This window comes from Daphnia pulicaria, chromosome 1 (genome assembly GCF_021234035.1).
Source record: "Daphnia pulicaria isolate SC F1-1A chromosome 1, SC_F0-13Bv2, whole genome shotgun sequence".
NCBI classification, from domain to species: Eukaryota; Metazoa; Arthropoda; class Branchiopoda; order Diplostraca; family Daphniidae; genus Daphnia; species Daphnia pulicaria.
This window is the reverse complement of record NC_060913.1, coordinates 8,949,194-8,975,995: the sequence shown is the minus strand read 5'-3', so window position 1 is coordinate 8,975,995 and position 26,802 is coordinate 8,949,194. Positions and strand designations below refer to the sequence as shown.

General features: G+C 40.8%; 5 protein-coding genes and 2 long non-coding RNA genes across 9 annotated transcripts in view; 5 read left to right on the top strand and 2 right to left on the bottom strand.

The window, feature by feature from the left end:
* LOC124344997 (verrucotoxin subunit beta-like) overlaps positions 1–26,802 on the bottom strand; it is a 493,626-nt gene that overhangs the window by 72,391 nt on the left and 394,433 nt on the right. The window lies entirely within an intron of this gene.
* The window catches only part of LOC124344966 (mucin-3A-like), a 322,367-nt gene that overhangs the window by 156,284 nt on the left and 139,281 nt on the right, over positions 1–26,802 (top strand). The gene's annotated exons all lie outside the window — the stretch shown is intronic.
* On the top strand, positions 3,592–26,345 carry LOC124347809 (vascular endothelial growth factor receptor 1-like). Of its 2 annotated transcripts, none has more exons than XM_046798482.1 (7): positions 3,592–3,808; positions 3,893–4,075; positions 4,174–4,283; positions 4,355–4,615; positions 4,695–4,833; positions 25,889–26,119; positions 26,194–26,345. In XM_046798482.1, exons 1-7 carry the CDS (start codon positions 3,607–3,609, stop codon positions 26,343–26,345), a joined length of 1,278 nt encoding a protein of 425 aa, XP_046654438.1. In that variant the 5' UTR covers positions 3,592–3,606. The 2 variants fall into 2 exon arrangements, with proteins under 2 accessions (XP_046654438.1, XP_046654437.1); XM_046798481.1 differs by lacking the exon at positions 25,889–26,119 and adding an exon at positions 4,897–5,127.
* On the top strand, positions 9,372–14,887 carry LOC124351160. Its single transcript, XR_006921412.1, has 3 exons — positions 9,372–9,717; positions 14,814–14,815; positions 14,872–14,887. It is a non-coding gene; the product is annotated as an uncharacterized LOC124351160 (long non-coding RNA).
* LOC124349123 (blastula protease 10-like) lies at positions 11,411–13,419 on the bottom strand. Of its 2 annotated transcripts, XM_046799641.1 has the most exons (6): positions 13,357–13,419; positions 13,042–13,285; positions 12,814–12,920; positions 12,061–12,144; positions 11,764–11,930; positions 11,570–11,686 (listed from the first exon to the last, which is right to left on the bottom strand). In XM_046799641.1, the coding sequence occupies exons 1-5, from the start codon at positions 13,402–13,404 to the stop codon at positions 11,766–11,768; spliced, it is 648 nt and encodes a 215-aa protein (XP_046655597.1). In that variant the 5' UTR covers positions 13,405–13,419; the 3' UTR covers positions 11,570–11,686; positions 11,764–11,765. The 2 variants fall into 2 exon arrangements, with proteins under 2 accessions (XP_046655604.1, XP_046655597.1); XM_046799648.1 differs by lacking the exons at positions 12,814–12,920; positions 13,042–13,285; positions 13,357–13,419 and adding exons at positions 12,404–12,437; positions 12,518–12,665 and having other exon boundaries at positions 11,411–11,686; positions 12,061–12,245.
* On the top strand, positions 23,832–24,581 carry LOC124349431. The gene is made up of 3 exons (XM_046800032.1): positions 23,832–23,937; positions 24,025–24,191; positions 24,282–24,581. Exons 1-3 carry the CDS (start codon positions 23,841–23,843, stop codon positions 24,564–24,566), a joined length of 549 nt encoding a protein of 182 aa, XP_046655988.1. The 5' UTR covers positions 23,832–23,840; the 3' UTR covers positions 24,567–24,581.
* LOC124350994 lies at positions 24,869–25,210 on the top strand. The gene is made up of 2 exons (XR_006921317.1): positions 24,869–25,072; positions 25,174–25,210. It is a non-coding gene; the product is annotated as an uncharacterized LOC124350994 (long non-coding RNA).

The following is a 26,802-nucleotide window of genomic DNA, read 5'->3' as shown; positions in this document are numbered from 1 at the left end:
TATTTGTTTCTTTTTTTTCTAACAGGGAAGTATTGGCAATTGACATAACTTCTCTCACCTATTATGATTGCGTCACTGGAGGATGGCAGGTCCAGTGCCCAGTGACGATGAAGTGGAAGAAGGACGACGACTTATCCAATCGACCAAAATTTACAATGTGACTTTCTGGTGACGAAAACATTTTTCGTTAACAGAAGCAAATATCTGATTTTCTAGGATGATTAGAATACACGAGCCTGGCATACGAGGATCAAGAATTTCCATACCTTTTTTGAACTCTGGAAGTGAATCAATTGAATGAAATAACAGCTGGATCAGGAGATACTACGGGCTGCTTGATGCCCGATTTGACTCCAGCTTCCAGTTTTCGCCCCATTTTCGATTGATCTTTTAGTGAAGTCGGAAATTTACAAAACATTTTGTCATGGGAGTAGACATCAATTGCTTTCATGGCAGAGAGCACTTTTTTATGGAACGACGTCATCACCTACTGAAAGTTCATAAAGAAAAATGCAATTACGAAGTGTAATTATGCATTTCATCAAAGATTTACTTTATTAGGTTGTTTCTTCTTGGATCAGCGAACCCAGTGTGTGGTAGGAAAAACTGAGCAGATGTGGAAGTAGGAGGATGGATTCGAGCAAGTAATTCTGGAAATAAAAGAAACATTTCATTATGTTCAGAGGTATCAGAATAAAATCAGATGAGAAAATAACTTAACAACACGACCAAATGAAGGCCAGCATAACCCTGGCACCCGATTTCTTCGTCATGATTCTCGTCGTCAATAACTTTGTCTCGTCGAAATCAAATCAGAAACAAATGAAAGCCGATTAAAAGAGACAACGGTGACAAATCAAGTCTAAGCTTTAGGCGAAGAATAGTATTACCTGCTGGACTGGATTGCTGGATGGCGAAGAGAGAGGAGGTTGTCCGTGCCTAGTCGATGCGCAGCTCTCGTTGAATCCTGTCTCTGCATCACTGGGCGGTCCTCTCTTTATCCGGTCGGCCGGAGTCCAGTTTGCTTCAACAGATTCTCTAAAATGGAGGGAATCAAAATATATTTGCTCATTAATAGCCAGACACCTGATGCCACATTGCCAGCAGGTGCACTTGTGTTGGATCTATAATTGAACTCGGTACAAATTGATTCCATTGCCCAGCTAGTAGCACAACGTGTCCACATCCAGGTATACACCTGTTAGAAAAGAAAAAAAAAATTGTCAGCTGGCATGGCATCATACTTTTTGGTACGACGAATGGAGCTGGTCCACTTTTGTATGAAAAATGCACCATGAATGTCGCATGCAATCCACAGACGCGTAGATTCATTTGACTGACAATAAGAAAAGTAAAATTTCCTTTTCTTAGACCTTTTCCCCGTTAACAAATTGGATTTCAAATGATTTCATCGAATATATAAATGGGCGTTACCTGCTGGAACGGAAACGAAACAAGAACTCCATTGGCTTGTCAAGGTAAGAAAATGTTGAGCGTTTGAATTAAGAAAAAAATCACAGGAATAGTTGATGAAAAATGAAATTTTACCGTCACAGAAAAAGTCGCCTGCCAATTGTATTGGGATTGAAAGCCGATGGACATAACGTCGGTTGTTACGTGGGAACTGCGGCAGGAATTGTGCTTCCGGCTGTTGGAAACAATAGAGTCCCTAGACACCATCGGCAACCTGACAAGTCCAACTAATTTGGATCGCTGCATCGAATAGTACTGTTGAAATTCAATTTATTTTCCTTACCAAGACAAAGCTTGGGTCAGTCTCCACAAATGAAGGTGGCGAATTTCAATTGGATTATCTTTCCTACTGGCGCGATTATGGCGACTGTGAAAAATGTGGAATCATTCCCGTAGTCTCCGGACGGAAAGTTGCGAGACTGGACGACACCTCCCCCTGATCGGCCTGATGGCACATTGGTGCCAGTTCCGCAACACGCTTCGCTCCCGATGCAATGGATTTGTAGAGACTAGAGATAATCAGATTCGTGATTTAATAGAAACAAAAGAAATTTCAATTCACTCGGTCATTTCTACATCAATTTTGTAAGGCCATCGAATCATGTTCATTACCTGCTGGATCAGTAAGGATGCAACTAAAAAGAATCGGTAGAGGGGTTGTTGTTGTTGCATTGGTGGTTGTAGTTGGCGCTGTCGGTTGTAGGTTTGGCCGTCGTTGTCGTCGTTATGTTGGTATGTTCTTTATTATAACATGCTACATGTTATAATCAACGACAACAATTCAATTCATTTAAAGGGGTTTTAATTTTTTTAATTGAAATTTTTTAAAAATTTTATTTAATTTTAACATAAAAGTTCTCTCCATCAGCTTCCACTGAAATGGACAGGAAATTTGATTCTTACAAAGATCTTCTTGCCCTTGCCAGATTCTAACATGAAGTAACTAATAGTAGGCTTAAATGTTATTTGATTACTCCTCATCTTTTTTTAAAATAAGTGATCATTTGATTAAGAGTTTGAAATTCAGCCGTGGTTGTCATGGTTCCAATTATTATTACCGCAAACCAAGTGTTCGATTTTTAGGGAAAATATTCTGTCGATTTTCATGTAACCCATTTCCGTCAGTCGTGAAAAGAGAACCTGTGACCCCAACCCCTGACTGGGTTGCAATCTCGAAACCACTTCTCGTTTCCTGATTTCAGCATGTCACCATGGAAATTCCACCTTGAATGTTTCTAAATATATGTCTGAGCTACTGCCTTTGTTCACTAGCCGAGAGCGTTCAAGTAAAAGGGGATAACTCTAGTGCGCTGTAGAAGTTTGCGAGTGAAACAAGACTGAATGCCTGACCCGAAATAGAAATTGAATAATTGCTCGTCGTTTTCAATTGAAACATTTGAAATTGCGTTTCGTGTTTGGACACGGTGGGGCTGCTGCAATTCCCAGCATTAAGTTGACAATGTGCGACACTTATTCAACGAGACGGGCGCTGATGCTCGGACTTTGGTTTTCTTTTTTGGCCATTCAAATCGTTCAAACTGCTGGACAATTAATTTCGTATTCAGGTACCGAAAGACTTATTTTGGAGACAGAGGAAAATTTATTGGCTAATCACCGGTCAAAATTCGAAAAACATGAATACGACGACCATAATCGCACCATCTCTTTCACTACAACTCATCCGCACGTCAGCATTTCACTTTTCAAGGTTGGCGATGTTGGCTGGCAGTGGGATAAGTTCCTCGAGGTATTTCGAAATCATAACACAAAAGAAACCACGAAAGACACGAATAAAAATTTGTATATCGTCTAACTCACAAGGTTTGGAATTCCTCAAACAAAAATGAAAATTCGAGATGGTCATTCGATCCTAGAAAGGGATTGACGTTGAAGAATCCAACCGTTTCCGACTCGGCATATTATTATGTTTTCGGCTATTTGCCCTTTGTTGACGGAGAACCCTTTAACATAAAGCTTTCCGACCGTTACAGAAAAATAACGAAACAGTTAAACCGCAGCATCTTCCCAGTAGATCGGATCGCCGCTATCGACGTGATCGAATTTCATTTCGTTGTACCAGGCAATAAAAATTGTGACATTACCCTTGTAAACTTGTAAAAATTGAATGCGATTATGCAACTAGGGATCGAAGTTGAGAGAGTGGGAGCACCTGATGATCCAGTGGAAGGATCAAACGTCACTTTAATCTGCACTTTTTACGCAATATCCACAGACCGTCGTGCAATATTAGCTCCACCGACATGGTTCTATTACGCAAATCGGAATGAGACATGGCAAAAGTTATCAAAAGATTTTTTAAAGGAACCAAACGCAGGCATTTTAACACTATGCATACTATAAGAAACTTGAAATTGATTTTGACATTCTTTCTATTTGCAAATCTCACCTATCGTCGCAGATATTCGAAACGAAATTGAACAGACGCCAGACGGATTTTACAAGAGAAAATTGAACTTGATCAACGTAACCCTAAATACTCCATACACGAAATTCAAATGCGTCGCTGACAACGTGTTTATTAAAGTTGACATATTTCGCATTATCACTTCGGCAGTCAAAGAGATTTCTTTCACTATTAAAGGTGAAAAATTTATCAAGTGAAATAATAACAGATGCAAATCCTATGCAACACTTACATTTTTAATTACCAATAGTAACAGATTTCGTTTAATTTTATAGAAATAGACAACGACCCAGTGTCTAATAATTCAATTGCCATAGAAAAAGGAGTCGGCAAAAATTTGATCTGCAACCGTTGGTCGCAAGATGTTGCCATTCATTGGTTCAAGGTGAAATCTTATCTCATTATTCTTCTACGGTATTTTCTGATTGGCAATTCAATTGGTATTCTAACATCTAGGATGGCATGGCACACTCCGACTTGATCTATGAAAACGAAACCGCGTCTGTTGTGCAACTGCAAGGAAAAGAAAAGGAGAAGGGAACCTACGAATGTCGATGGAAAAACAGCAAAGGAGAGCCGAGACACAGGAACTTTAGAGTCGGCATCATCTCCTACGAAAAGGACGAAAAAGATGCAAACACCATCATCATATCTGCATCTTTCATCGGATTACTTGCAGTCGCAGTGGCCATCGGAATTAAAGTTTATCTCGACAAAGTAAAAGATTTTTACTGATACTGATTCTAAATATTAAGCACGTCATCAGTCATCACCATAAAACTTAAATCATTTAAAGAGAAACGTGGAAAAACAACTTGAAAAAAGGCTAAATGGGGATCCGAATAGAATCGTCCCGGATGTGCCGATGGAATATCAAACGGAATTCCTGCCCTACGATAAGAAATGGGAATTTCCAAGGAAACGACTCAGACTCGGTTTGTTGTTCGCCGATATTGAATTGATTTAACGGAGAAAATAATTAAAAATTAAATTTGAAGGTCAAGAACTGGGATCCGGTTGTTTCGGTCGAGTCGTCAAAGCCGAGGCTGTGGGCATCAAAGGCTATGAAGAAACTGTGACAGCAGCGGCCGTAAAAATGATAAACCCAACGGCCAAGGCTAACGACGCATTGGACGCTCTCATACGGGAATTAAAAATTCTGATATATTTGGGACCGCACTTAAATGTCGTCAATTTAATGGGAGCCTGTACCAAAACCCTCGTCAAAGGTAAAATTACCGGCATTTAAAAGATGAACAAAAATTAAAATAAATTAAAAAAATTTGTTTGTGTCACTTGCAGAAGAAATTCTGGTCATCATTGACTTTTGCCGATTCGGCAATTTAAAATCTTATTTAATTGAACACCGGGACAAATTCATCAATCAGTTGAACGCATTAGGTAATTTGCTACCTTGGGACGAAACGGTGGAAATCAACACACCAAAAAGGTAATCAATATATTGATGAAATAGTGAACGACAGCCACTTAATTATTCCTTTCAATATTTTAAGTCCTCTAGTTTCACATGATTTAATCGAGCATCCGCTGTCTGTTGTCAACAACGAAGATCCATCGGAAGATCCAGGACGTGAGTTTACACTGAAATTCATTCACTTCCGCGTCACATGCACGTGACTTTTGTCGTTTAAAAAGTTGAAGGGGCGGAAAATCATGTTGAGAATCAGGCTCCGGAATCAAAACAGGCCAGTAATAACGCTGAAGAATCGAACGCAACTGCCAATCAAATAATCAAAACGAGCGACTTGATTTCCTGGTCATTGCAAATTACTCGAGGCATGGAATTCTTGGCCAGCAAAAAGGTGAAAGACGCAATATCCTGTTAAACGCAATTATTTTATCTAAATGTCCTGTCCCCTAATAGGTTCTGCACGGCGATTTGGCCGCCCGCAATGTCCTTTTGGCCGATCACGGAATCGTCAAAGTGGCCGATTTCGGAATGGCCAGGCAAATGAAGGATTACGATTACAAGAAAACGGGAGAGGTAAATCAGGCGACAATCAAACGTGTTTTTAATAATTACTAAATCTTTGGTTTAATAATAGGAGTTGATGCCAATAAAGTGGATGGCCATCGAGTCCCTGACGGATAAAATATTTTCCAGCCAATCGGATGTCTGGTCCTACGGGGTGGTCTTGTGGGAAATCTTTTCCCTCGGCAAAGTTCCGTATCCAGGTGAGAATTGAGTCAATTGAAATTGCCACAAAAATGAGTGACAACCGTTGGCTAATTTCACTTCATTTACCAGGAATGGAAAATGGTTGGGCGCTTGTAACAGAAATTCAAAATGGACACCGAATGGAAAAACCGGAATATTCACCAAATTTGTTGGGGGATATTATGAAACAATGTTGGCACATAGATCCGAAAGAGAGGCCAACTTTCTCCCAACTGACCGAGATAATCGAAAAATACATCGTGTCACTTGTCAGCTTAGATTATATAGATGGACTAGAAAGCGAAAATGATTTAATCAGCGTGACAGTCGAACGTACTGAACCAATCCAACATGAATAAATTTCGTTCGATAACCTGTTATTTAAAAAACTGCCATCTTTTCCTTTTGAAGAGCAATTAAACGACTAGTGCTGGCAAAGGAAAAATACATCATGCAGAGAAGGTCTTAACAACACTTATGTACTGCACTTGAGTTTTCGGATCAATTTACAACCAAGATTACAACGTAAAAATGCGTTAATTTCTTCCTTGGGAAAAAAATGGAAGACGACGGGGTCCAACGGATCGCAACTCAAATGAACAAATCTCATTTCACAGTCAACGTTTCCTTTTCAAATACGTAATCTTACATACTTCATCTTTTATTATTCCTCAATTATATCATTTTTACTCTGTCATGACGTTTACTTTTTTACTTTTTTTCCCAATTATTTTCATTCATTTTTACTTGGAAATGTTGTTACACACACGCAAAAACCAAAATAATAAACCAAACCAAAGAAATGTACTTGCTGAATTCTCTTGATTTTACATCATTTTCTCTTTTGGCCGATTTGAGTTGCGGACCCCTTGGGACATCATTTCTAAGTGAAAAAGAGGTCGCCCATCTGTTCTTCGCCGATCCTCAGCCAACGAAAATAACATCTGCATATCGCTACCACAAATGAAAACGTCCGATGCTGTCGCGATAAAAATTAAAGCCATAAAAGAAGCAAGGCATTTCAAACCACGTCTCAATTGAAAAACAGACAGAATTACAGATCTATAGGCCCCCCCCCCCTACTAGACACGCAGTGGATCACGAGGATGGCCAAACCAAACGACCGCACTTTCAGCCGGAATAGGGAAATAATTCGATAGGAAAGAAGAAATAATACTCAAATACAAATTAATTTCCAACGGGATCTACTTGGACACGAGAGTGGTGGTCTCTTTTAACAATTCGCTGACGGACTAATAAATGTAGTTGCGGAGAATAGCTAATAAACATGCCCCGATTTGACATAGATGGTCGCCTCGGGTCACCTTTAAACTCAATCTATCCTGCATGCAATCGCGCAATACTACTAAATGTGTCTTGATTTGGTTCCTACCTGGTGTAGTGTCACCTGTTCCATCCCTGCATCGGCAAAATAGCTGGAACAAGAATTGGCTTCCATCCATCCAGTTCTCAGCCAAATGTTGCATCGCCGATAAAACCTGTGTCCATCGACGAAATAAAGAATAAATAGTACATTCGATGGTCTGCCATAAATCTGACTTGAAATCAGTCGGGAAAATGGGAATACAAAGGGTCAAAAACAAAGGAATCGTTCACTCAGGCGTCAGAGTGGCACAACAACGAGGAATAATAAGAGTTGACACATCTCGAGTGAACCTTCTTTCAACGGTTTTGACAGTTCCATTTAAATGAATGTGCGTTCATCATCTGGGTGAAACCAAAGATAAACTCACTGGGTTCTAAAGTTGAAGTCAGCACGACAGCAGGAATCCCACCACACTCCATGAAGGTATTAAACGGACATGTTGTTACAACACCGACGCAACTATTCACCAGCATCTTTAACCTAAATATTTGTAACTCATGGAATTCGACGACTTGCCATCTTTTTAAAGAAGACCCCTTTTGAAAATTATGGATGCTCAGATGTTTGAATGACGACTCGATAAACGAACCGGATCTGTGCCGCAAACAGACCCAGGAAAATGTTGATCCCAAAGCGGTTCTAGGATTTTTTTTTTAGGAAAAAAAAGGGAGGGCAAACGACCCAAGCGTATGTTTTCCGCACGGGTAATTAATTAACTCATCTCTACCACGTAGATTCATCCCCCCACCACCACCCTCTCGTTTATCATTGGTTTGCCGGCAGCACATTGTGTGTAACAACAAACTGGTTTCTTTCACTAGTTACTGCTCGAAAAAACCACCGACAGGTGTGGCAGTAGTCGACATAAATGGGTCGGTTACAGGCGCACGCTTCTAGTCTTCGACAATCGGAACTATTTTTTTCGCATTTGTTTGTCAACACTTGAAAATGGTTAGCAAAAACTTTATCCTATTTTTAGGTAAAATTCCGTTTTCAATTAAAATGTTGCCATAGTCAAGTCAATTTTTAAATATAAGCGATCTTATAAGTAGTGGGGATCGGGAACAAATGTTCGCACTTCTTAATAGAAGAAGAGCCAACAGCGTTATTGTTTCAATTGATAATGAATCAATCCTATGAGATAATAAATCAAATAAAAACCTGCCAGTATCCACAATACGGTAATTATGATTGTTCAGATAGGAATCATTCGACGCGTCGCAGACGTGAAATTCAAAAAGCAAATAGTCTGAAAAATGTAATTACCCGGACTCTATAAAACGTCAAGCTGCGCGTCCAGCACGGGTTCCAAGGCCACCACTTTAGTCGGAAGTTGCGATTCCAGTAGAACGAAAGTACCCACTTTCGGGGCTGCGCTCTGGTTGAACTTGTCGAGAGGCTGATTGGTTCCCTGGAATGAATAACAATTTTTAGAAATAAAAGTGTCACATTAAGGTTTTAGACGATTCACACAATAGAGAAGCATAGCGTCAAGAAATTCAAAGTCATTTTAAAAGAAAAAGGGCTTCCAATATGTGTACGGTGGTCGTTGCTCATATTGTCCTTGTCATTCGATTCGTGTTGAAATTATTTGAGAAACCTTTACTGGCATAATTCAAACATTTCCATCAAAGAAAGAAAATTCACCTGTGGCTGCTCTATTGGCGTGAATGAAGGGTTTTCAAGTTCCGGCTATCAGAGGATAATAATGAGCTATTTCATACACATCCCTTATTTTAGTACAGGACGAAATGCATGTCATCCTCTCTTGCAGCATTAAAGGTCTATTTCCAATGATCTAGTGCCCGATCATAATGTCGATGTTAATGCGCCCGTTTGACCCTGTTTTAAAAAAGAATTGAAAAACTGAATGAGAAACTATTAATCTGAGCTGTTGGTAACCGTGGAAGTGGTTGGCGCAGCTGTTGTCCTGGCGGTGGTGGGCGGGACTAACTTACTCCATTCTGGTTGTTGTTGTTCAGTTGTTGATGTCGAGTTCAAGGTGCTGCTGGACTTTGTGCTCATTGTCGCCGAGATGGCCGACGTGGTCCCGGCAGATGTTGTTTTGCCAATTTGCTGCTCAGAGTTGGCTTGCGGTTGTTGTCGTTGATGTGTTCGGCGGCTTTGTCGTGGCAGGGTTAAGTGGACGACGTTCTTAAAGGAGGTACTGCTGGAGGGTTTGGTGGTTGTCTTCGAGGTGAAGGGCTTGGTGGGCGTTGTCTTGGATGATGTTGTGGTAGTTGGTTTAGCGGTGTCTTGAATGTTGTTGGGTTAACGATGTCCTCGCAGTTGTCTTGGTTGTCGTCGTCAAAGTTGTTGGTTTCTTGGTTGTTTGGGCCTCCTGTTTCGTGCATCATGAAATATTAATGGACCATATTATTTAGAAATACAAATAAGAGACATGAAACAGATTTCAAATAAAAGAAGACATGTCAAACAACTTACCAAGGCCACAGCCACAGGAAGATGCTTTTTCTGTAACGATATTATTTCTGCCCGCCTGGGTTGATGTGCAACTGCAGGGCCTTTGTGATGCCGTTGAACAGACGAAGTTGTTGCAGATGTTTCGACGAGGACGTTGAACATTTTTCCCATCTGTTCGTTTTTGGAGCTGGACGGTTTCGGTAAATTTTATTGGAAATTCAAATCCGGTCCGTGGAGTAACGCCGTCCCATCGCCTTCTCTCTAAAATTTCAAATAGTGAAATAAATTAAAATAAACTTACACACAATTCATGTACGCCACTGTCACTGACTTTGGACAACCGATTTAAGTTGGTGTTCAACTGTTAAAGGATGTTTTGGTTCGATGTTTTACTAATATTTTTTATAACTTCTACCTAAAAATATGAAAATTTGCAATGCTAGTTTATGAATAAACTGTTAGCATTGAAACAGTATATAGGGAACAAATATTAAATCACCATTGACTGACTAGCGGGGAAGAGAGAAAATGCTGTTCAACAAAGTTGGAAACCTGAAAGTGGAAATAACCAATCCAGTATTTCCAGTTGTTTCGACTTTCGAGTGTGGCCCTCAAACTTTTTCTTCGTCTAGACGAAACAAAACAGAATAAGCAAAGTATAATTGACTGGTAAGGGGTGTGGTTTATCTCACTTACTGAAATCAGATATTTTGAATTTACAATTCAATGGTGATCCAGGGCCAGAGATTCAAACGACAATTAATTCTAACATAATGAACCTTTTGATATTTGGTATTCATTTTTCTCAAATTAAGGTTTACTTTACGAATAAAAAGTTTAAACGCAGTGTTCGCCGACAGTCCGATCCATTTTGATTTTGATGTACAAGATTAGTCAGCTCTTCTTCCTTGTTGCCAGATTTCAAACAAATTTGTTGAGAAGTAGTTTTTTCTGGTTTTTTCTGATCGAAATTATTTTCCTAGCTCTTTTTCAGGCTTGAGCAACATACACTTTGACTGAAACATATCTTACTAATAGTAATTAAATTTCGCTTTTAAGATAGCTTAATATCCCTTTTCCATGCGCACCATAATTATTTGCCATTGCAGTGAAGATCGCCCGCCGCTTTTTGGTTACTGTGGTGATATTTCTGAATTTCAAAAGAAATGTTCCGTCTTAAACTTGAAAAACAAAAGAATTTCTCTCCATTAGCTCCCACTCAAATAGACAGGACGTTCGATTCTGACAGAGACCTTCTTGCTCTTGCCAGCAACTCTAATAACACGAAGATCAACAGAAAATGTTATTAATGATTCATGTATAATATACTCGTGATTTCTCGTTATCTTTTGATCAAATGCTGATGAGACAATGGTTTTGATTTCGGTCCGAAATCAACGTGCGAATCGAAATCCCACGTATACATGAATCGTTACGTCGTTAATAGTCATTTCACCGACTACTCATGGGCAGCAGATCCTGCAGGAAACTTGACGTCGTCAACTCTTGTTTCATGGCGTCTCTATTGACGCAACAACGGCAAAGAAGGAAGGGCAACTTATAAACGACAAGGTTAATTGACACAATTGATCTTTTGGGGAGTAAATCAATTTATTTGTTTGCCAATTGTTGATAATAATAATATAGTTGAAATTCATTTGAAATCACTGCGCTGTGTGTTGATAAAATACAGCGAGTTAAAGAAAAGTAAAAAAAAAATTTTAATCGGCTATTTTATCTTTGTTTTTGTTGTTTTTCTTTCTTGTAATAGTGAGCCGAGATGTGGTTGCGTCTATACCTGCTCAAGAAGAAAGACAATGGAAACGTCGTTTGAATTCAACATTTTAAATTATATGATGCTGTGAGATGCCATACCGTTACACAGCAGTGTAAGTCGCCTGCCAATTATAAATGGCGGTGTTGGGTTTCGTACTGCGACTGGAAATAAACTGCAAAAGCATCACGTTGGATGTTGTGGTGACTACGTCAGGAATTGTACTTCCGGTTACACTGTCCAAATAAGTCGTGATTCTGTCGTTACCCTGAAAAGTCAAACAAAAAGTTATGCGATCATTCCACCGAATATGGCGAAAATAAAATGATAAATCTCAATAGAAACATCAAGTACAGTACAAATGGGCTTTGTATTGAAATGATGAAAACCTTACTTACTTTAATGGAACCTTTGCCAGTCTCCAAATTGAAGGTGGTGAATGTCAAACGGATTCGCTTTCCTGCTGGCACGATAATGATGACTTTACAAATCTTGCTCTTGCTCCCGTAGTCGGCGGGGAAGTTGGGAGACTGGACAACACCGGTGCCCGCTGACGTCACGTTGGTGCACATATTCCCGCAGGCTTGGCGTCCGCAAATGAAATCGACACACGCGTAGATTCACGTAACATGTAGAGAAAATAGAATAGAAATTAGAAAATAGAAATTTCGTTCCTTGTTAGACATTTTTACCGTTTACAATTTGGATTTCAAATTGTTTTAACGAATAAATGGATTTTACCTGGATCAGTGGCAGAACAAGAATTTCCTTCGCTCTGTCAAAGTAAGAAAATGGAAACGTAAGAAAAAAGAAAAATATCGCAAGGAATTGTTGAGATGAAAAATGGAATTTTACCGTCACTGAAAAAGTCGCCTGCCAATTGTATATGGCGCTGCTGGGTTTACTACTGGCGGAACATTGAAAGCCAATGGACATTGTGTTTGTTGTTGAGGGCACTGCAGGAATTGTGTTTCCGCTTGTCCCAAACAATAGAGACGTTAGATCTCCGCTAATCTGAAAATGTCAAATCAAATTTGGATTACTACATCAAACGCTGAAATTCGATAATTCCTTACACCAACATAGCCGACGTTAGTCTCCAAATTGAAGGTGGTAAAGTTCAATTGGATCATCCATCCTGCTGGCACGACAATGGTGACTCCGCAATACCTGAACTCATTGCCGTAGTCACCGGGGAAGTTGGGAGACTGGACAACACCTCCACCAGACGTCAGATTGGTGCACATAGTTCCGCAAGCTTCGCTCCCGCCAATGGATTAGTCGGGCAGATTCGTGGTTCAATTAAACGAGAGAAAATTACGATTCATTCGGTTATTTCAACATCAAGTTTGTTAGGGCAATCGATTCAAGTTCATTACCTGGATCAGAAACGGAGCAATTGAAAAGAATCGGCAAAGGAGTTGTTGTTGTAGCCATGGTTGTTGTTGTTGTAGTAGTTGGTGTTGTCGTCGATGGCTCTGCGGTTATTGTGCTCTTTGGACTGGCCGTCGTCGTGTTGGTTGTCGGTTTGGCCGTCGTCGAGGCAGTTTGGCCGGGCCAGGTTCTTCTCGCTATCAACTTGGTTGGCGTCTTCCGGGAATTGCAAATTTCGCCAAGGGCCTCCTGTAAAGTAGATAGGCGTGCGCAAGAGATAAAATATTGAAACTCAAACGGAGAAATGTAAAACAACTTACCCCAGTAGCGGCGACAGCCAAAAGGAAGAAAATATGAAAGGACTTCATTTTCGACAGGCGATTCGGAGGGTTATGAATCCAACGACGAAATCTCTGTTGCTAGTCGGCCAACACGATAAGCTCCGGGCTGATTCTCAACTGCCATTTGTAGTTGAACAGGAAAAACAAATCCACAAGTGTGGGGCTCTCGCAGTTGTTTTTCTTCTATACAAATCGGCTTTAAATTGTTGGTGAAAAATGACGCACGCGTCTGTTTTCCGCTCGGGCAATCAATGAGCTCGTCGCAGCGTAGATTCACTCGGATTCACCACCCCACCACCACCCTCTCGTTAGCCATTGCTTAGTCATGTCAGTAAGTTGCGTGTGGCAACTTACTGTTTGCGTTTTTAAGTTACTGCTCGAAACAAACGAACGACAACTACGACAGTAGTCGACCGAAATCGGTCGGCGGCTACAGGAGCGCACTTCTAGTCTTCTACTACAATCGAATCATTTTGTCGCATTGATTTGTCAACACTTGGTCAACACACATTCGAAAATGGTAAGTCGAAATCTGTTTCTTTTTTGGGTAAAATTCCGTGTTCAATTGAAATTTATAATATAAAGTTTAGTTCATTTTTTAAAAACTATGATGCGAACTTACCGCATTTGAATTTATAATGGTAAATGTAAATGCTGGCTCTTCTCTCTTCATAATAATTAATGAATCAAATCAAATATATACCTGGCGAAGATCTACTTATTCCAAAATCGTTACGGGTCCAGCACGGGTTATTCCACGGCCACCACCTTAGTCGAAAGTTGCCATTCCACCTGCACGATATTGAGTCTGACTGCGCTCTGGTTAAACTTGGCAGCTCTTGTCATAATTGCTGTAGTCGCCGGGGAAGTTGGCAGACTGGACAACACCTCCCGTTAATGTCACACAAGTGCACAAATTTCCGAAAATTTCACCTTCACACCCGCAAATGATTTGTAGGAACGGTCAGTTCCAGATTAAACATAGCCAAATTTCGATTCACTTGGATATTTTGAGCATCCAAGACATTGTCAGCCTGTCAGGTGATCTAGTGGCTGATGCAAATGTCGATGTTGTCTCCGTTTTACCTTGTTTAAAAAAAAGAATTGAGAAATTGAATGAGAAACTCAATTTAAAGTTCAAGATATTCTGAGCTGTGCTAACTGCGGATGAAGTTGGTGCAGTTGATGTTGACGTCTGTTCTTTGCTGGTCATGGTGGAGACTCTTGTTGTTGTTGATTGTGTAGAAGGTAATAAGGCAATGATTGTTCTAGGTACTGATGTCGACGTAGTCCTTGTCGTTATCAAAGCCCTGGTTATGGCGGGTGAGCTCAATAATAAGGTGTTGCTGGATTTCGGGCTGGTTTTCGACGGGATACCCGTCGTGGTCCCAGCTTGGTCCCAGCAGTTGTTTTCTTCGTTGTTGCTGTTGGTTTAGTGGTTGGTTCAATAAACAGTCGATGGCTTTATTGATGTTGTGGTGCTCGAACTGGAAGTTGTCTTGATAGTTGTTGACCTTATTGATTGTTAAATCTGTTCGCCAATCCCTTTTTAATGGGCAACCATTCGACTACTCTTCTTCTTTGTTGCCAGATTTCAAACAAATTTGTCGAGATTTTATTTTTCCGATCGAATTTATTTTCCTGGCTCTTTTTTTCAGGCTTGAGCAACATCGACTGAAGCATATCGTACTATTAGTAATTAAATTGCGTTTTTAAGATAGCTTAATATCCCTTTTCCATGCACACCATAATTATTTGCCATTGCAGCGAAGATCGCCCGCCACTTTTAAATTTCAATAGCAATTCTGTTCCGTCTTAAAATTTGATTCTTACAAAGACCTGCTTGCCCTTGCCTGCAACTCTAACATGAAGTATAGTGACTAATAAATGCTAAATTTAATGCTCGTTTAAAAATGTTCATGTGACAAAGGGTTCTAATTCCGTCTGAAAGTGAATCGAAACTCCAAATCTGACTCGGAAAATTCAGCGATGAGCAGCAGATCCCGCGCGATCACAAAACAACAAGTCAACTTATAATGTCTCTGACGTCCTCGGAACTGCCTAATTACACAACTGCAAAAGAGATTATAAAGGTTGCACTACAAACAACAACATCATCCGATTACGTTCTTGAATCACAAAATTCTATTTTGGAATGGTTGATGAACTCAATGACATTTATTTTAAGGAGCCAATAATTTTATCTTCGTTGTAGTTGCTCATTTCCGTTATGGTAGATGTAGGCCTAGGCCTAGGCCTGTCGTATCTTCCTGCTCAAAAATAAAGAAAATGAAACAACGGCGACTAAAGCAAAAATTCTATCAATTGGTGTGAAGCCCATCATACCGTAATAGCAGTGTAAGTCGCCCGCCAATTATATATTGAGGTGCTGACGCTGAATGCACTACTGGCACGGGACGAAAAAAATAGGTACACGATGTTGGATGTTGTGGTGACTACTACAGGAGTTAAACTTCCGGTTGCACCAGACAAATAAAGCGAGCCTGAGTCGGCAACCTGAGAATTCCAACAACAAGTTGTGTGATAAAGCTAATATAAAGTACAGTAATAATGGACTTTGCATTGAAATGATAAAATACCCATCGATTGGAATCAATGCAATACTTACATCAATAGAACCGTAGTTGCTGTCCAAATTGAAGGTGGTAAATTCCAACCGGATTTTCTTTCCTGCTGGCACGACAATAGAGACATCGCAACTCCTGGCATCTTTGCCGTAGTCGCCGGGGAAGTTGGGAGACTGGACAACACCGCTGCCCGCTGACGTCACATTGGCGCACATAGTTCCACAAGCTTGATGGTGTCCGCAATTAAATCCACAGACGCGTTGATTCACATGAATAAATAGACAAAATAAAATTTCGTTCTTTAGATAATTTCTACCGTTTGGCTACAAAATTCGATTTGAAATGATTTGATCGAAATTTACCGGAATCAAGAACATAGCAAGAACTTCCTTGGCTCTATAATAGAGATTAGAAAATGGAAGCGTTTGAAAGAAGAAAAATACGACAGGAATTGTTGATGAAAAATGAAATTTTACCGTCACAGAAAAAGTTGCCTGCCAATTGTTGACGGCGCTGGTGGGTTTACTACTGGAATACGAATCAAAGAGGATGTACATTTCGCCGGATGTTGCGGGGACTACGCAGGAATTTGGTTTCCTGTTGTTGGAGGCAATAACAGATATTGACCATTGGGAACCTGAAAATGTCAAACCACATTTGGATCACTGTGTGGAACACTGAGACTGAACTTTGATGCATTGCTTACATACACCTGATGTTTACCAAATTAGAATTATTACTACGTCGATTAATGAAACACAGTAATGGACTGGGCACCAATTCAATAATTAAAATGACGATTTCATGCTTACCTGAACATTGGCTTTGCCGATCTCCACATTGAAGGTGGTGAATTTCAATTGGATCATCCATCCTGCTGGTGCGGTTATGGTGACAGTGCAAAACCTGCTCTGATTCCCGTAGTCGCCGGGGAAGTTGCGAGACTGGACAACACCAGAAGTCGTTGAAGTCACGTCGCCGCACATATTGCCACAGGCTTCACGCCCGCAAGTGATTTGCATATAGACGCGCAAGATTCATGTTTCAATTAAAAAAAAGTGTCCAATTCCGACTCATCCTTTCTTGTAACACCAAGTTTATGCGACAATCAAAATGGGTGCGTTACCTGGATCAGAAACGTAACAATTGAAAAGAACCGGCGTTGGCATCGTTGTTGATGTTTGGGGAGTTGTCCATAGCGTCGACGATGTGGCCGTGACGGTCGTCGTTTCTGATGAACTAGCGGCCGATGAAAATGCCGATGTTGTTGTGTCCGCTTGACCCTGTTGAGAAAAAGGAATTCAGAAAATGAAACTCAATTTAACTTTGAATGTATTCTGAGCTGTTGGTAACCGTGGAAGTGGTTGGCGCAGTCGATGTTGTTGTCTGCTCTGCGCTTGTCGTTGATTTTGCCCAAGTTGTGGGGAAAGTTGTTGTTTCTGTCGTCGCGACTGGTGTTGTTGTGGAGGTTGTCTGCTCTTTGATGCTGATCGTGGTTGCCGTTGGGCGTGTTGTTTCGGTTCCCGTTGTTGTCTGTGTTGTTGTTGGGTTAACAGAGAACGTTGTTGGTGGAGATGCGGTTGTTGTCTCCGTTTGTGTTTGTGATGTTGTTGTGGGGGTTGTTTGCTCTGGGCTGGTAGTTGTTGAGTCATTTTGTAATGACGTTGACGTAAAAGGTTTGGTGGTTGTGGTGGTTGGTACTGGCGTTGATGTAGTTCTGGTTGATGTCTTGGCAGTTGTCGTTGGTGTTGTTGATGGAACGGCAGTCGAGGTTGTTGTGGATGTTGTTGGCTGGCTGGTGGTCGTCTCTGGGACTTTGGTTGTTGTTGTCGCTGCGCTTATCGGCACTATCGTGTAATTCGCCTGCCAACCGGCGGGCCTCAACTTGAGCGGTAGACCGGCATTATTTTTATCCGTATTGAAAACGACTGCCATTTGGTTATTCGTTACAGTAGTAAACGGAGCAGGGGGGAGGGAATAACCGGTGAGAGAATCCGCTAGAATCGTCCCGTTCGGAACCATTCCGTCATAAATCTATAAGAGATGACGACATAATGTCACGCTTCAACAAATGCAGGTCCTAAATTATAGGAAAAATAGTCTGAAAGTGAATCAACTTGCAGTGACAAAGTCATTATTGTTGTCCACGATGAATTTGCTGAATGTCAGTTTGATTTTACTGCCCGGCGAGGCGTTGATCGTGTAGAGGCAGTTGATGTACGAGGTCCTGAGAGACTGGATAGTCCCACTGGTTGGCGTCAGCGACGTACAAGTCCCGTAAGCTGCGCCCCAATCGAAATGGAAGAAAGTGAACTTGCTGTTACAAGACATGATTGATTATTCACGACAAATGATTTTACGTGATTCAGATATTGCGGTGAGAGCTACCGCAGTGCAGGTAGCGGTAGGTGGGGCGGTTGTCGTGGTCGGCTGCTGCGTGGTTGATTTGAATGTGGTAGAACGAGTAGAACTTGGCTTTGTCGTCGATCTTGCTGCTGTTGTCGTCATCTTGCTGGACGGAGTCGTCGCGGTGGTTTTCTTTGCTGTTGTTGTTTTCCTTTTTGGTTTGAGAGTTGTCGTTGTGACAGGCTTTAAAGTGGTTGTCGTTCTCACAGTGGACGACGTGGTTGTTGTCTTCTTAGTAGGGGGTCCAGGGGGTTTGGGGTGTCCAGGGGCTTTTGGGGGTCTAGGGGGTGGGGCCAACTGTTTTGCGCAAAGACAGGCCAATTATCAAAGTAGAAAGAGAAATTTAGTCAAAACAACTTACCCCAGTAGCGGCGACAGCCAGGCAGACGACAGCCAAAAGGACGACCATAGGAAAGGACTTCATTTTCTTTCTATTTCTAGACGATTGTGAGGGTTATGAATCCAACGACGAATGGATCATCTTTTATACTGTACGCCCGCTGGATCCAGTTTTTCTCTATCGATATTGAAGTGGGACCAAAAAGGGAGGGACGTTAGAAACAGTTGGGATCTGCGTGCCACGTTCATAGGAATTGGCAACCTAAATGGTGACACGTAGCCGAAAACAAAAACAACCCTTCTTCTTCTGATTAGCTAAGATAAGGGAATCCACAAGGACACCTATCATCAGGTCTGCATAGAGCATCTGTGTTCCAATTTATGCTGGCCAAGATTGGACCTTTGCTGATTCACACTGTCCTTGGTCATAAACAAAAAAGTATAGAACTCACTATGTCTGGGGTGCCCAGGATCGAATTTGTCCTCGTTTAAAGACATCTAGCCCAATTGAAAACGGATGCAGATGTTTGAATGACGACACTCAATAAACGAACCGGATCCAAAACAGACCAGCCCGGATCCGCGTTGGCAAAAAGAAGAAAAACGAGGCCACAGCCGTTGTCGCAGTTTTCGTTTGGCTTAAAACCTGCTGCTTCTACATTGTTTTCTATGGAAACCAAAACAAGTGGGAATGACGCACACGGCTGTGTTCCGCACGGGTAATTAATTAACTCATCTCCTCATCGCAACTGCATCCCCCCCTTTCCACCGACACCACCCTCCCTCCCGTCTACCATTGGTTTGCCAACACGTTGCGTGTGTGCGAGTGACTGGTTGCCTTTAACTGACTGCTCAAAGAGAAAACAACAATATGAGGTATGACAGTAGTCGACCAAAATCGGTCGGCTACAGGCGCAGACTTTCAGGCAATCATTTCGTTGCAGTTATTTGTCAACGCTTGGAAATGGTTAGTCAAAATCTGTTGTCTTTAATTCTGAAATTCTGTTTTCGGTTAAATTTAATTCTGATCATTCGTTGATTAGGAGATTGGCTGACATGCTGGGATAGAAATAAAATAGAAAAACAGGCGCAGGTGGTTGGTGCGCCTGGGTGATTAATTAACACAACAGAGCATCGAACGTGTAGGACTTTTCACGCCACCCGCGTACAAATCCTCCCCCTCACCACCCACTTTCAAAAGTCCTGCTAGCTCAATGCTGGGCAAAACTATAAGGTGGCGTTGCACTTAGTTTTAAATTATTCGACAGGCAACGACAGACGGTTGGACAATATTCGTCAACCATTCGACAGTTTACAGCAGTCGCAAGCGGAGCTATATTTCTATGCTGTCAAGTAAGTAATGGAGTTGCATTTAATAGTAGAGCATTTGAAAAATAGACGGGAAAGTCTTTTGATGCTTCCATATTTTGAACCAAAAGGTAACTTATAGATTAGTACAGACACGACTTGATTCAAATTATTTAAGCTATTAATAGAAAAAATGTGGCCTCTTCTTTTTGGCGGGCGAATCAAACCAAATGTGAGATATTCATCACCTTTTGATGGCTCGGCTACTAGAAATTGAGAAATAACTTTACCCACATTTTAAAACGACCACCACCTGTGGCGACGGAATCTGCGATCCTTCGGTTGAAATCAATTCAAAACCTACACGAAGGCTGGCAGCTTAAAAAACGTCATTCGAGACCGACGTCACGCCACATGTCCGTAACTGGTCGGTATTTCAGCTCTTGTCTTTTTCATTGCATTGCGTGTTGAAAGCTTATTTCTATTCTAATGTTGTCCGGCATGGGATAATAAACGACAGCTAATACGTAGTCCCAATTCACCCTGGTTAATACACAAAGCCCTTCCAATATTCCTTGGTGTCATTTTTGTAAAAGAAAACACATTTGTAAAAACAAATCTCAAATAAATTACTTCAATATGTGGACAGTTGGTCCAGTGCTCCAAGAATCAGGGAAGACGTACTTATCGGAATAGTTGCAGCGCCTGTATCTTCCGCCGACGTCAAGTGGCAGGTCATCAGGGAAAAGCGTTTGGGCCATAAGTTGTCATTTCCATTCATCTGTGCTCGAATCGGATCGGGAGCCTTTGGCCGCTTCTGGTCACACTGTTTCGTCACTTTAGCCGTCCCATCGTCATTTCACCAAAAACTAATTGGGAGAAAAATATTGAAATGATTAACAAAACCAAATCGATTAAGAGATTAAGAACATTAGAGAATCTTTTAATTCGGCCAAGAAAGGAAACGGTACAGTCCCTGCGGTACACATTTGCTCTAGCATTCGCCTTCGTTTAAATCTTTCCCAGTTGCAAACGGATGCAAAAATTTGGATGAGGACTCGATGAACGAACCGGATCAGGCCACCACCCCATCGGCATCAGCCACCCAACGCCCGGATCAGCATCAGCAAATAGTCGATACGAAAGCCGTTAATTCTCAGAGTTCTATCTTGAAACTTACTTTTATTGTTCATGAAAAAAATAAAAAAAAAATAAGTGGGAATGACGCACGCGTTTGCTGTTTTCCGCTTGGATGATTAATCAACTCATTTCAGTGAAGACTAACCCCACTCCCACCCTTTCGTTTACCATTTCGATTGCAAGGAACTAGTTGCCTTTAACTTAATACTGCTCGAGAAAACAAACGACAGGTTCTCATTTTGCGCATTCGTCATTGATAAACTCTTGAAAATGGTAAAAGTAGGCCTACATCTTTTCCCTTTTTAGTGAAATTTTGTTTTCAATTGAAATGCATCGAAAGTTCAGTCGACCTTTCTTTTCTTTTTTTTTATCTTAAGGGGAATTTTTAAAAGCGAATTAGACGAAAACAACGATGTACCCAAGTTGTGAAACGTCAAACTGCGCATCCGGCACGGGTTCCACGGTCTTGTCGACAGTTCAAATTCGTCCATCCCGTTTATGGACGAATATATCATACATGCGTATATGTACTATTAATTTAAAAGACCAACACGGAATACCAACCCACTACTCTTTTTTGATTTAATTTCTATACCTGGTGTAGTGTCACCAGTTCCATCCTTGCATCGGCAAACAGCTAGCCACCAACCGCTAGCCAAAGCACATTTTCTCCATCCAGTTTTCATCCAGTGCCGCATCATCGATGAAACCTGTTGATCGACGAAATAAAGAAAACTTGGCACATGATATTCGATTCCCTGCTATATAAAAATATAACTTGAAATCAGTCGGAAAGTTGGGAATACAGATAGACATAACCTAATGGATTGAATGGGTAAAAAACAACCAAAGGAATCGTTCAATCTGAGGCTCAGAATCGCACAATTAGGAGAAATAAAAAAACAGACCCATCTCGAACGGAACGACGACAAACTCCTGTCCATCTACTTCGCGCAAATATTAGCCAACAAAACTCCAAATGAATTCCAATCAATTAAACTCACCTTGGGAAGCAGCAACTGTACGCATTCGTGACTCACTTCGGAGATGCGTCCACTCCCGTCGACAGGGGTAGAGCCGAACTCCCACTATTTTAGTGAAATGGAGAATTAGTCACAGCAAAACCCCATCACAAACAATTACATTTCACCATTTTCTCCTCTTCCTTCAATAGAAATGACCACAACACAATCAGAACATTTGCATCACCGGATCAATTCAACAGAAATATTTCACAGATTTGATAATAGCTAGAAACATTGGCACAACTGAATCCGTGTCACAGCAGTGTAAGTTGCCTGCCAATTATATACTTTGGTGTTGAGTTTGGTACTGCCATAGGGAGTTAACTCAACGTACACCGTGTTGGATGTTGTGGTGACTACCGCAGGAATTGTGTTTCCGGTTACACCGTACAAATAAGTGGACTTGATATCTTTGTCCTGAAAAGTTGAACACGTTATAATGTGATCACTCCATTGAATAGGGTGAAATGACATGAGCAAAACTAATACAAAGTCCAGTCTAATTAAAATGGACTTTGTATTGAGATGTTGAAATATAACATTCGATTTGAATCGATGCATTACTTACGGAAACAAAGGCTGCATCAGCCTCCAAATTGAAGGTGGTGAATGTCAACTGGATTCTCTTTCCTGCCGGCACGACAATGATGACTGGGCATTTCTGGTACTCATTTCCGTAGTCTCCGGGAAAGTTGCGAGCCTGGACGACACCTCCCCATGCTGACTTAAGATTGGTGCAAGTTCCGCACGCTTCGCTCCCGACGACTACCGCAATGCATTTGTAGAGACGGTCACATTCGTGATTTAATCGAAAGGAAAGAAATTTCAATTATTTATTTTAGACATCATTACCGCAAACCAAGCGTTCCATTCTTTGTGGGAATATTTTGTCATGTTCAATGTGACCCATTTCCTTCATCAGCCGCGAGAGAGACTGGGCGTTGCAATCTCGAAACCACTTGTCGTTCATTTCCGCTCTGATCTCCATAACCCGTAGGGCATCACAGGCACAGAGCAGCACTTCCTCTGCTGTGAGGCGTTTCAGCTTGACGCCACGTACATTCCCCCTTGAATGTTTCTAAATAAATGTCTGAGGCACTGCTCGTGTTCACCAGCCGAGAGCTAAGGCATAACTCTAGTGCGCTGTAGACGTTGGCGAGTGAAACAAAGCTGATTTCCTGACCCGAAATATAGAAATTGAATCGTTGCTTAAGTGGGGCTGCTGTAATCCCAGCATTAAATTGACAATGTGTGACACTTATTCAACAAGACAGGCGCTAATGCTTGGAGTTTTGTTTCCTTTTTGGGCCATTCACATCGTTCAATGTGATGCTGAACAATTGCGAATACTCCCCAAAGTAGAAAAAGACGAGCAAATCAATGAAGAAGGAACAACCTTAACACTCACTTGCATCGTCCAAAATTTCAGAAGAACTTTGGATGATTCAATCGATCAAAAATGGACACTTCCACGATCTGAGGTGATACAAATCACCTCGATAAACTATTTTTAAAATTTTGAATGTTGTCACTCGTTACCGTGTTTCTCTAGACGGAAGCGCAATGGGAAGGGGAATCAATTGAAGAAACTCGACAAACACTAGCAAATCGACTGAACATAACAACTTTCAAAAATACAACGCACCGGATTTTGACGATGACTTTAATTGATTTAAAAGTCAAAGACACGGGCTATTACAGATGCGAAGGAACGATTCCTTTGTACGGTCGAAAACGATTCGTTTATGTCTCCAGTGGGTTATTTGATTATTAGCGTTTATTATAAACTTGTAGATAGCATTACAATATCAAATTTGTTTTTCTTTGTTTTTCGCATTCAGGTACCGAAAAACTTATTTTTATAACAAATGGAAATTACTATGCTAATTCCATGTCAGAAAAAGAAATAAAAAACGACAATAGTCGCACCATCTCTTTCGTGACAACTCATCCGAACGTCAGCATTTCACTTTTCAAGGATGGAACAAAACGGGATACGTACCTCGAGGTATTTTGAAATCATAACATAAAAGAGAAAACACGCAAGACACGACAATATGAGACACGAATAAACTTTTCAAATGGTCTCGCTTACAAGGTTTGGAATTCCTCAAACAAAAATTCGAGATGGTCGTTTGATCCTAGAAATGGATTGACGTTGCAGAATCCAACCGTTTTCGACTCGGGATTTTATTATGTTTTCGCCCATTTGCTCTTTGTTAACGGAAAACCCGTTAACATAACACTTTCCGACCGTTACGGACAAATAACGAAACAGTTAATACGCAGAATCTTCCCAGTGGATCGGATCGACGTTATCGACGAGATCGAATTTCATTTAGTTGTAAAAGGCAATCAGAATTGTGACATTACCCTCGTATAAAACTTGTCAAAATTGAATGCGATTATGCAACTAGGAATCGATCTGGAGAGAGTGGGAGCACCTGATGATCCAGTGGAAGGATCCAACGTCACTTTAATCTGCACTTCTTACTCAGCATCCTCAGTTCTCATAATATACCCTTCGTTAATAATATCCTCAGCCATCGAGATAATAGATCCACCGACATGGTTCTATTACGCAAATCGGAATGAGACATGGCACAGGTTTTCAAAAGATTTTTTAAAGGAACCAAACGCAGGCATTTTAACACTATAAACTAATATATTTAATATAACAAAAGTGACGTTGATTTTTACATTGCTTCTATTTGCAAATCTCACCTATCGTCGCAGATATTCGAAACAAAATTGAAAAGACGTCAGACTATTTTTACAGGAGAAAATTGCATTTCATCAACGTAACTCTAAATACTCCATACACCAAATTCAAATGCTCGAATGGCGCTGACAATTCGACAGTCAAAGAAATTTCTTTCACTATTAAAGGTGCACATTTGATAAATTAAAATAATAAAAGATGCCAAGTACTATGCAAATCAGTTTCATGTTTGATTAACAATACTAACTAATTTCTTTTGATTTAATAGAATTAGACAACGACCCATTGTCTAATTCAATTATCCTGGAAAAAGGAGTCGGCCAAAATTTGATGTGCAACCGACTGTCGCAACATGTGCCCATTCATTGGCTCAAGGTGAAATCTTATCTCATTATTCTTCTCAACGGTATTTTCCGATTGTCAATTCTATTAGTATTCCAACATCCAGGATGGCATGGCATACTCCGACTCCGTCTATAACAACGAAACCGCGTCTATTGTGCAACTGCAAGGAAAAGAAACGGAGAAGGGAACCTACGAATGTCGATGGAAAAACAGCAAAGGAGAGCCGAGACACAGGAACTTCACAGTCAACCTTGACTCCAGTTTCAAAAATGACGAAAAAGATACAAACACCATCATTATATCCGCAACTTTATTCGGATTACTTGCACTCGCAGTGGGAATTGGAATTAAAATTTATCTCGACAAAGTAAAACATTTTAACGATTCTAATTATGAAACACTTCATCGCCATTAAATTCAAATCATTTAAAAGAAAAATGTAGAAAAACAACTAAAAAAAAGGCTAAATGGGGATCCGAGTAGAATCGACCCGGATGTGCCGATGGAATATCAAACGGAATTCCTGCCCTACAATAAGAAATGGGAATTCCCAAGGAAACGGCTCAGACTTGGTATGTTGTTCGCCAACATTTCAGACATTTACTTAACGAAGAAATAATTAAAAATTTAATTTTAAGGTCAAGAACTGGGATCTGGTTGTTTCGGCCGAGTTGTCAAAGCTGAAGCTGTGGGCATCAAAGACTTGGAGGAAACAGTGACAACAGTCGCCGTCAAAATGATTAAACCGACGTCCAAGTCAAACGACGCAATGAACGCTCTAATAAGGGAATTAAAAATTATGATCTATTTGGGTTCGCACTTGAATGTAGTCAATTTAATGGGGGCCTGTACCAAAACCCTCGTCAAAGGTAAAATTACCGGCATTTAAAAATTGAACAAAAAATAAAATAAATTTAAAAAAAAAAATTTTTGTCACTTGCAGAAGAAATTCTGGTCATCATCGACTTTTGCCGATTCGGCAATTTAAAATCTTATTTAATTGAACACCGGGACAAATTCATCAATCAGTTGAACGCATTAGGTAATTTGCTACCTGGGGACGAAACGGTGGAAATCAACACACCAACTAAGTAATAAAAATGGATGAAACAGTGAACGACAGCCACTTAATTATTCCTTTCAATATTTTAAGTCCTCCAGTTTCACATGATTTAATCGAGCATCCGCTGTCTGTTGTCGACAACGAAAATCCATCGGAAGATCCGGGACGTGAGTTTACACTGAAATTCATTCACTTCCGCGTCACACTCACATGACTTTTGTCGTTTAAAAAGTTGAAGTGGCGGAAAATCATGTTGAGAATCAGGCTCCCGAATCAAAACAGGCCAGTATTAACGCTGAAGAATCGAACGCAACTGCCAATCAAATAATCAAAACGAGCGACTTGATTTCCTGGGCGTTGCAAATTGCTCGAGGCATGGAATTTTTGGCAAGCAAAAAGGTGAAAGACGCAATTTCCTGTTAAACGCAATTATTTTATCTAAATGGCCTGTTACCCCGCAGGTATTGCACGGCGATTTGGCCGCCCGCA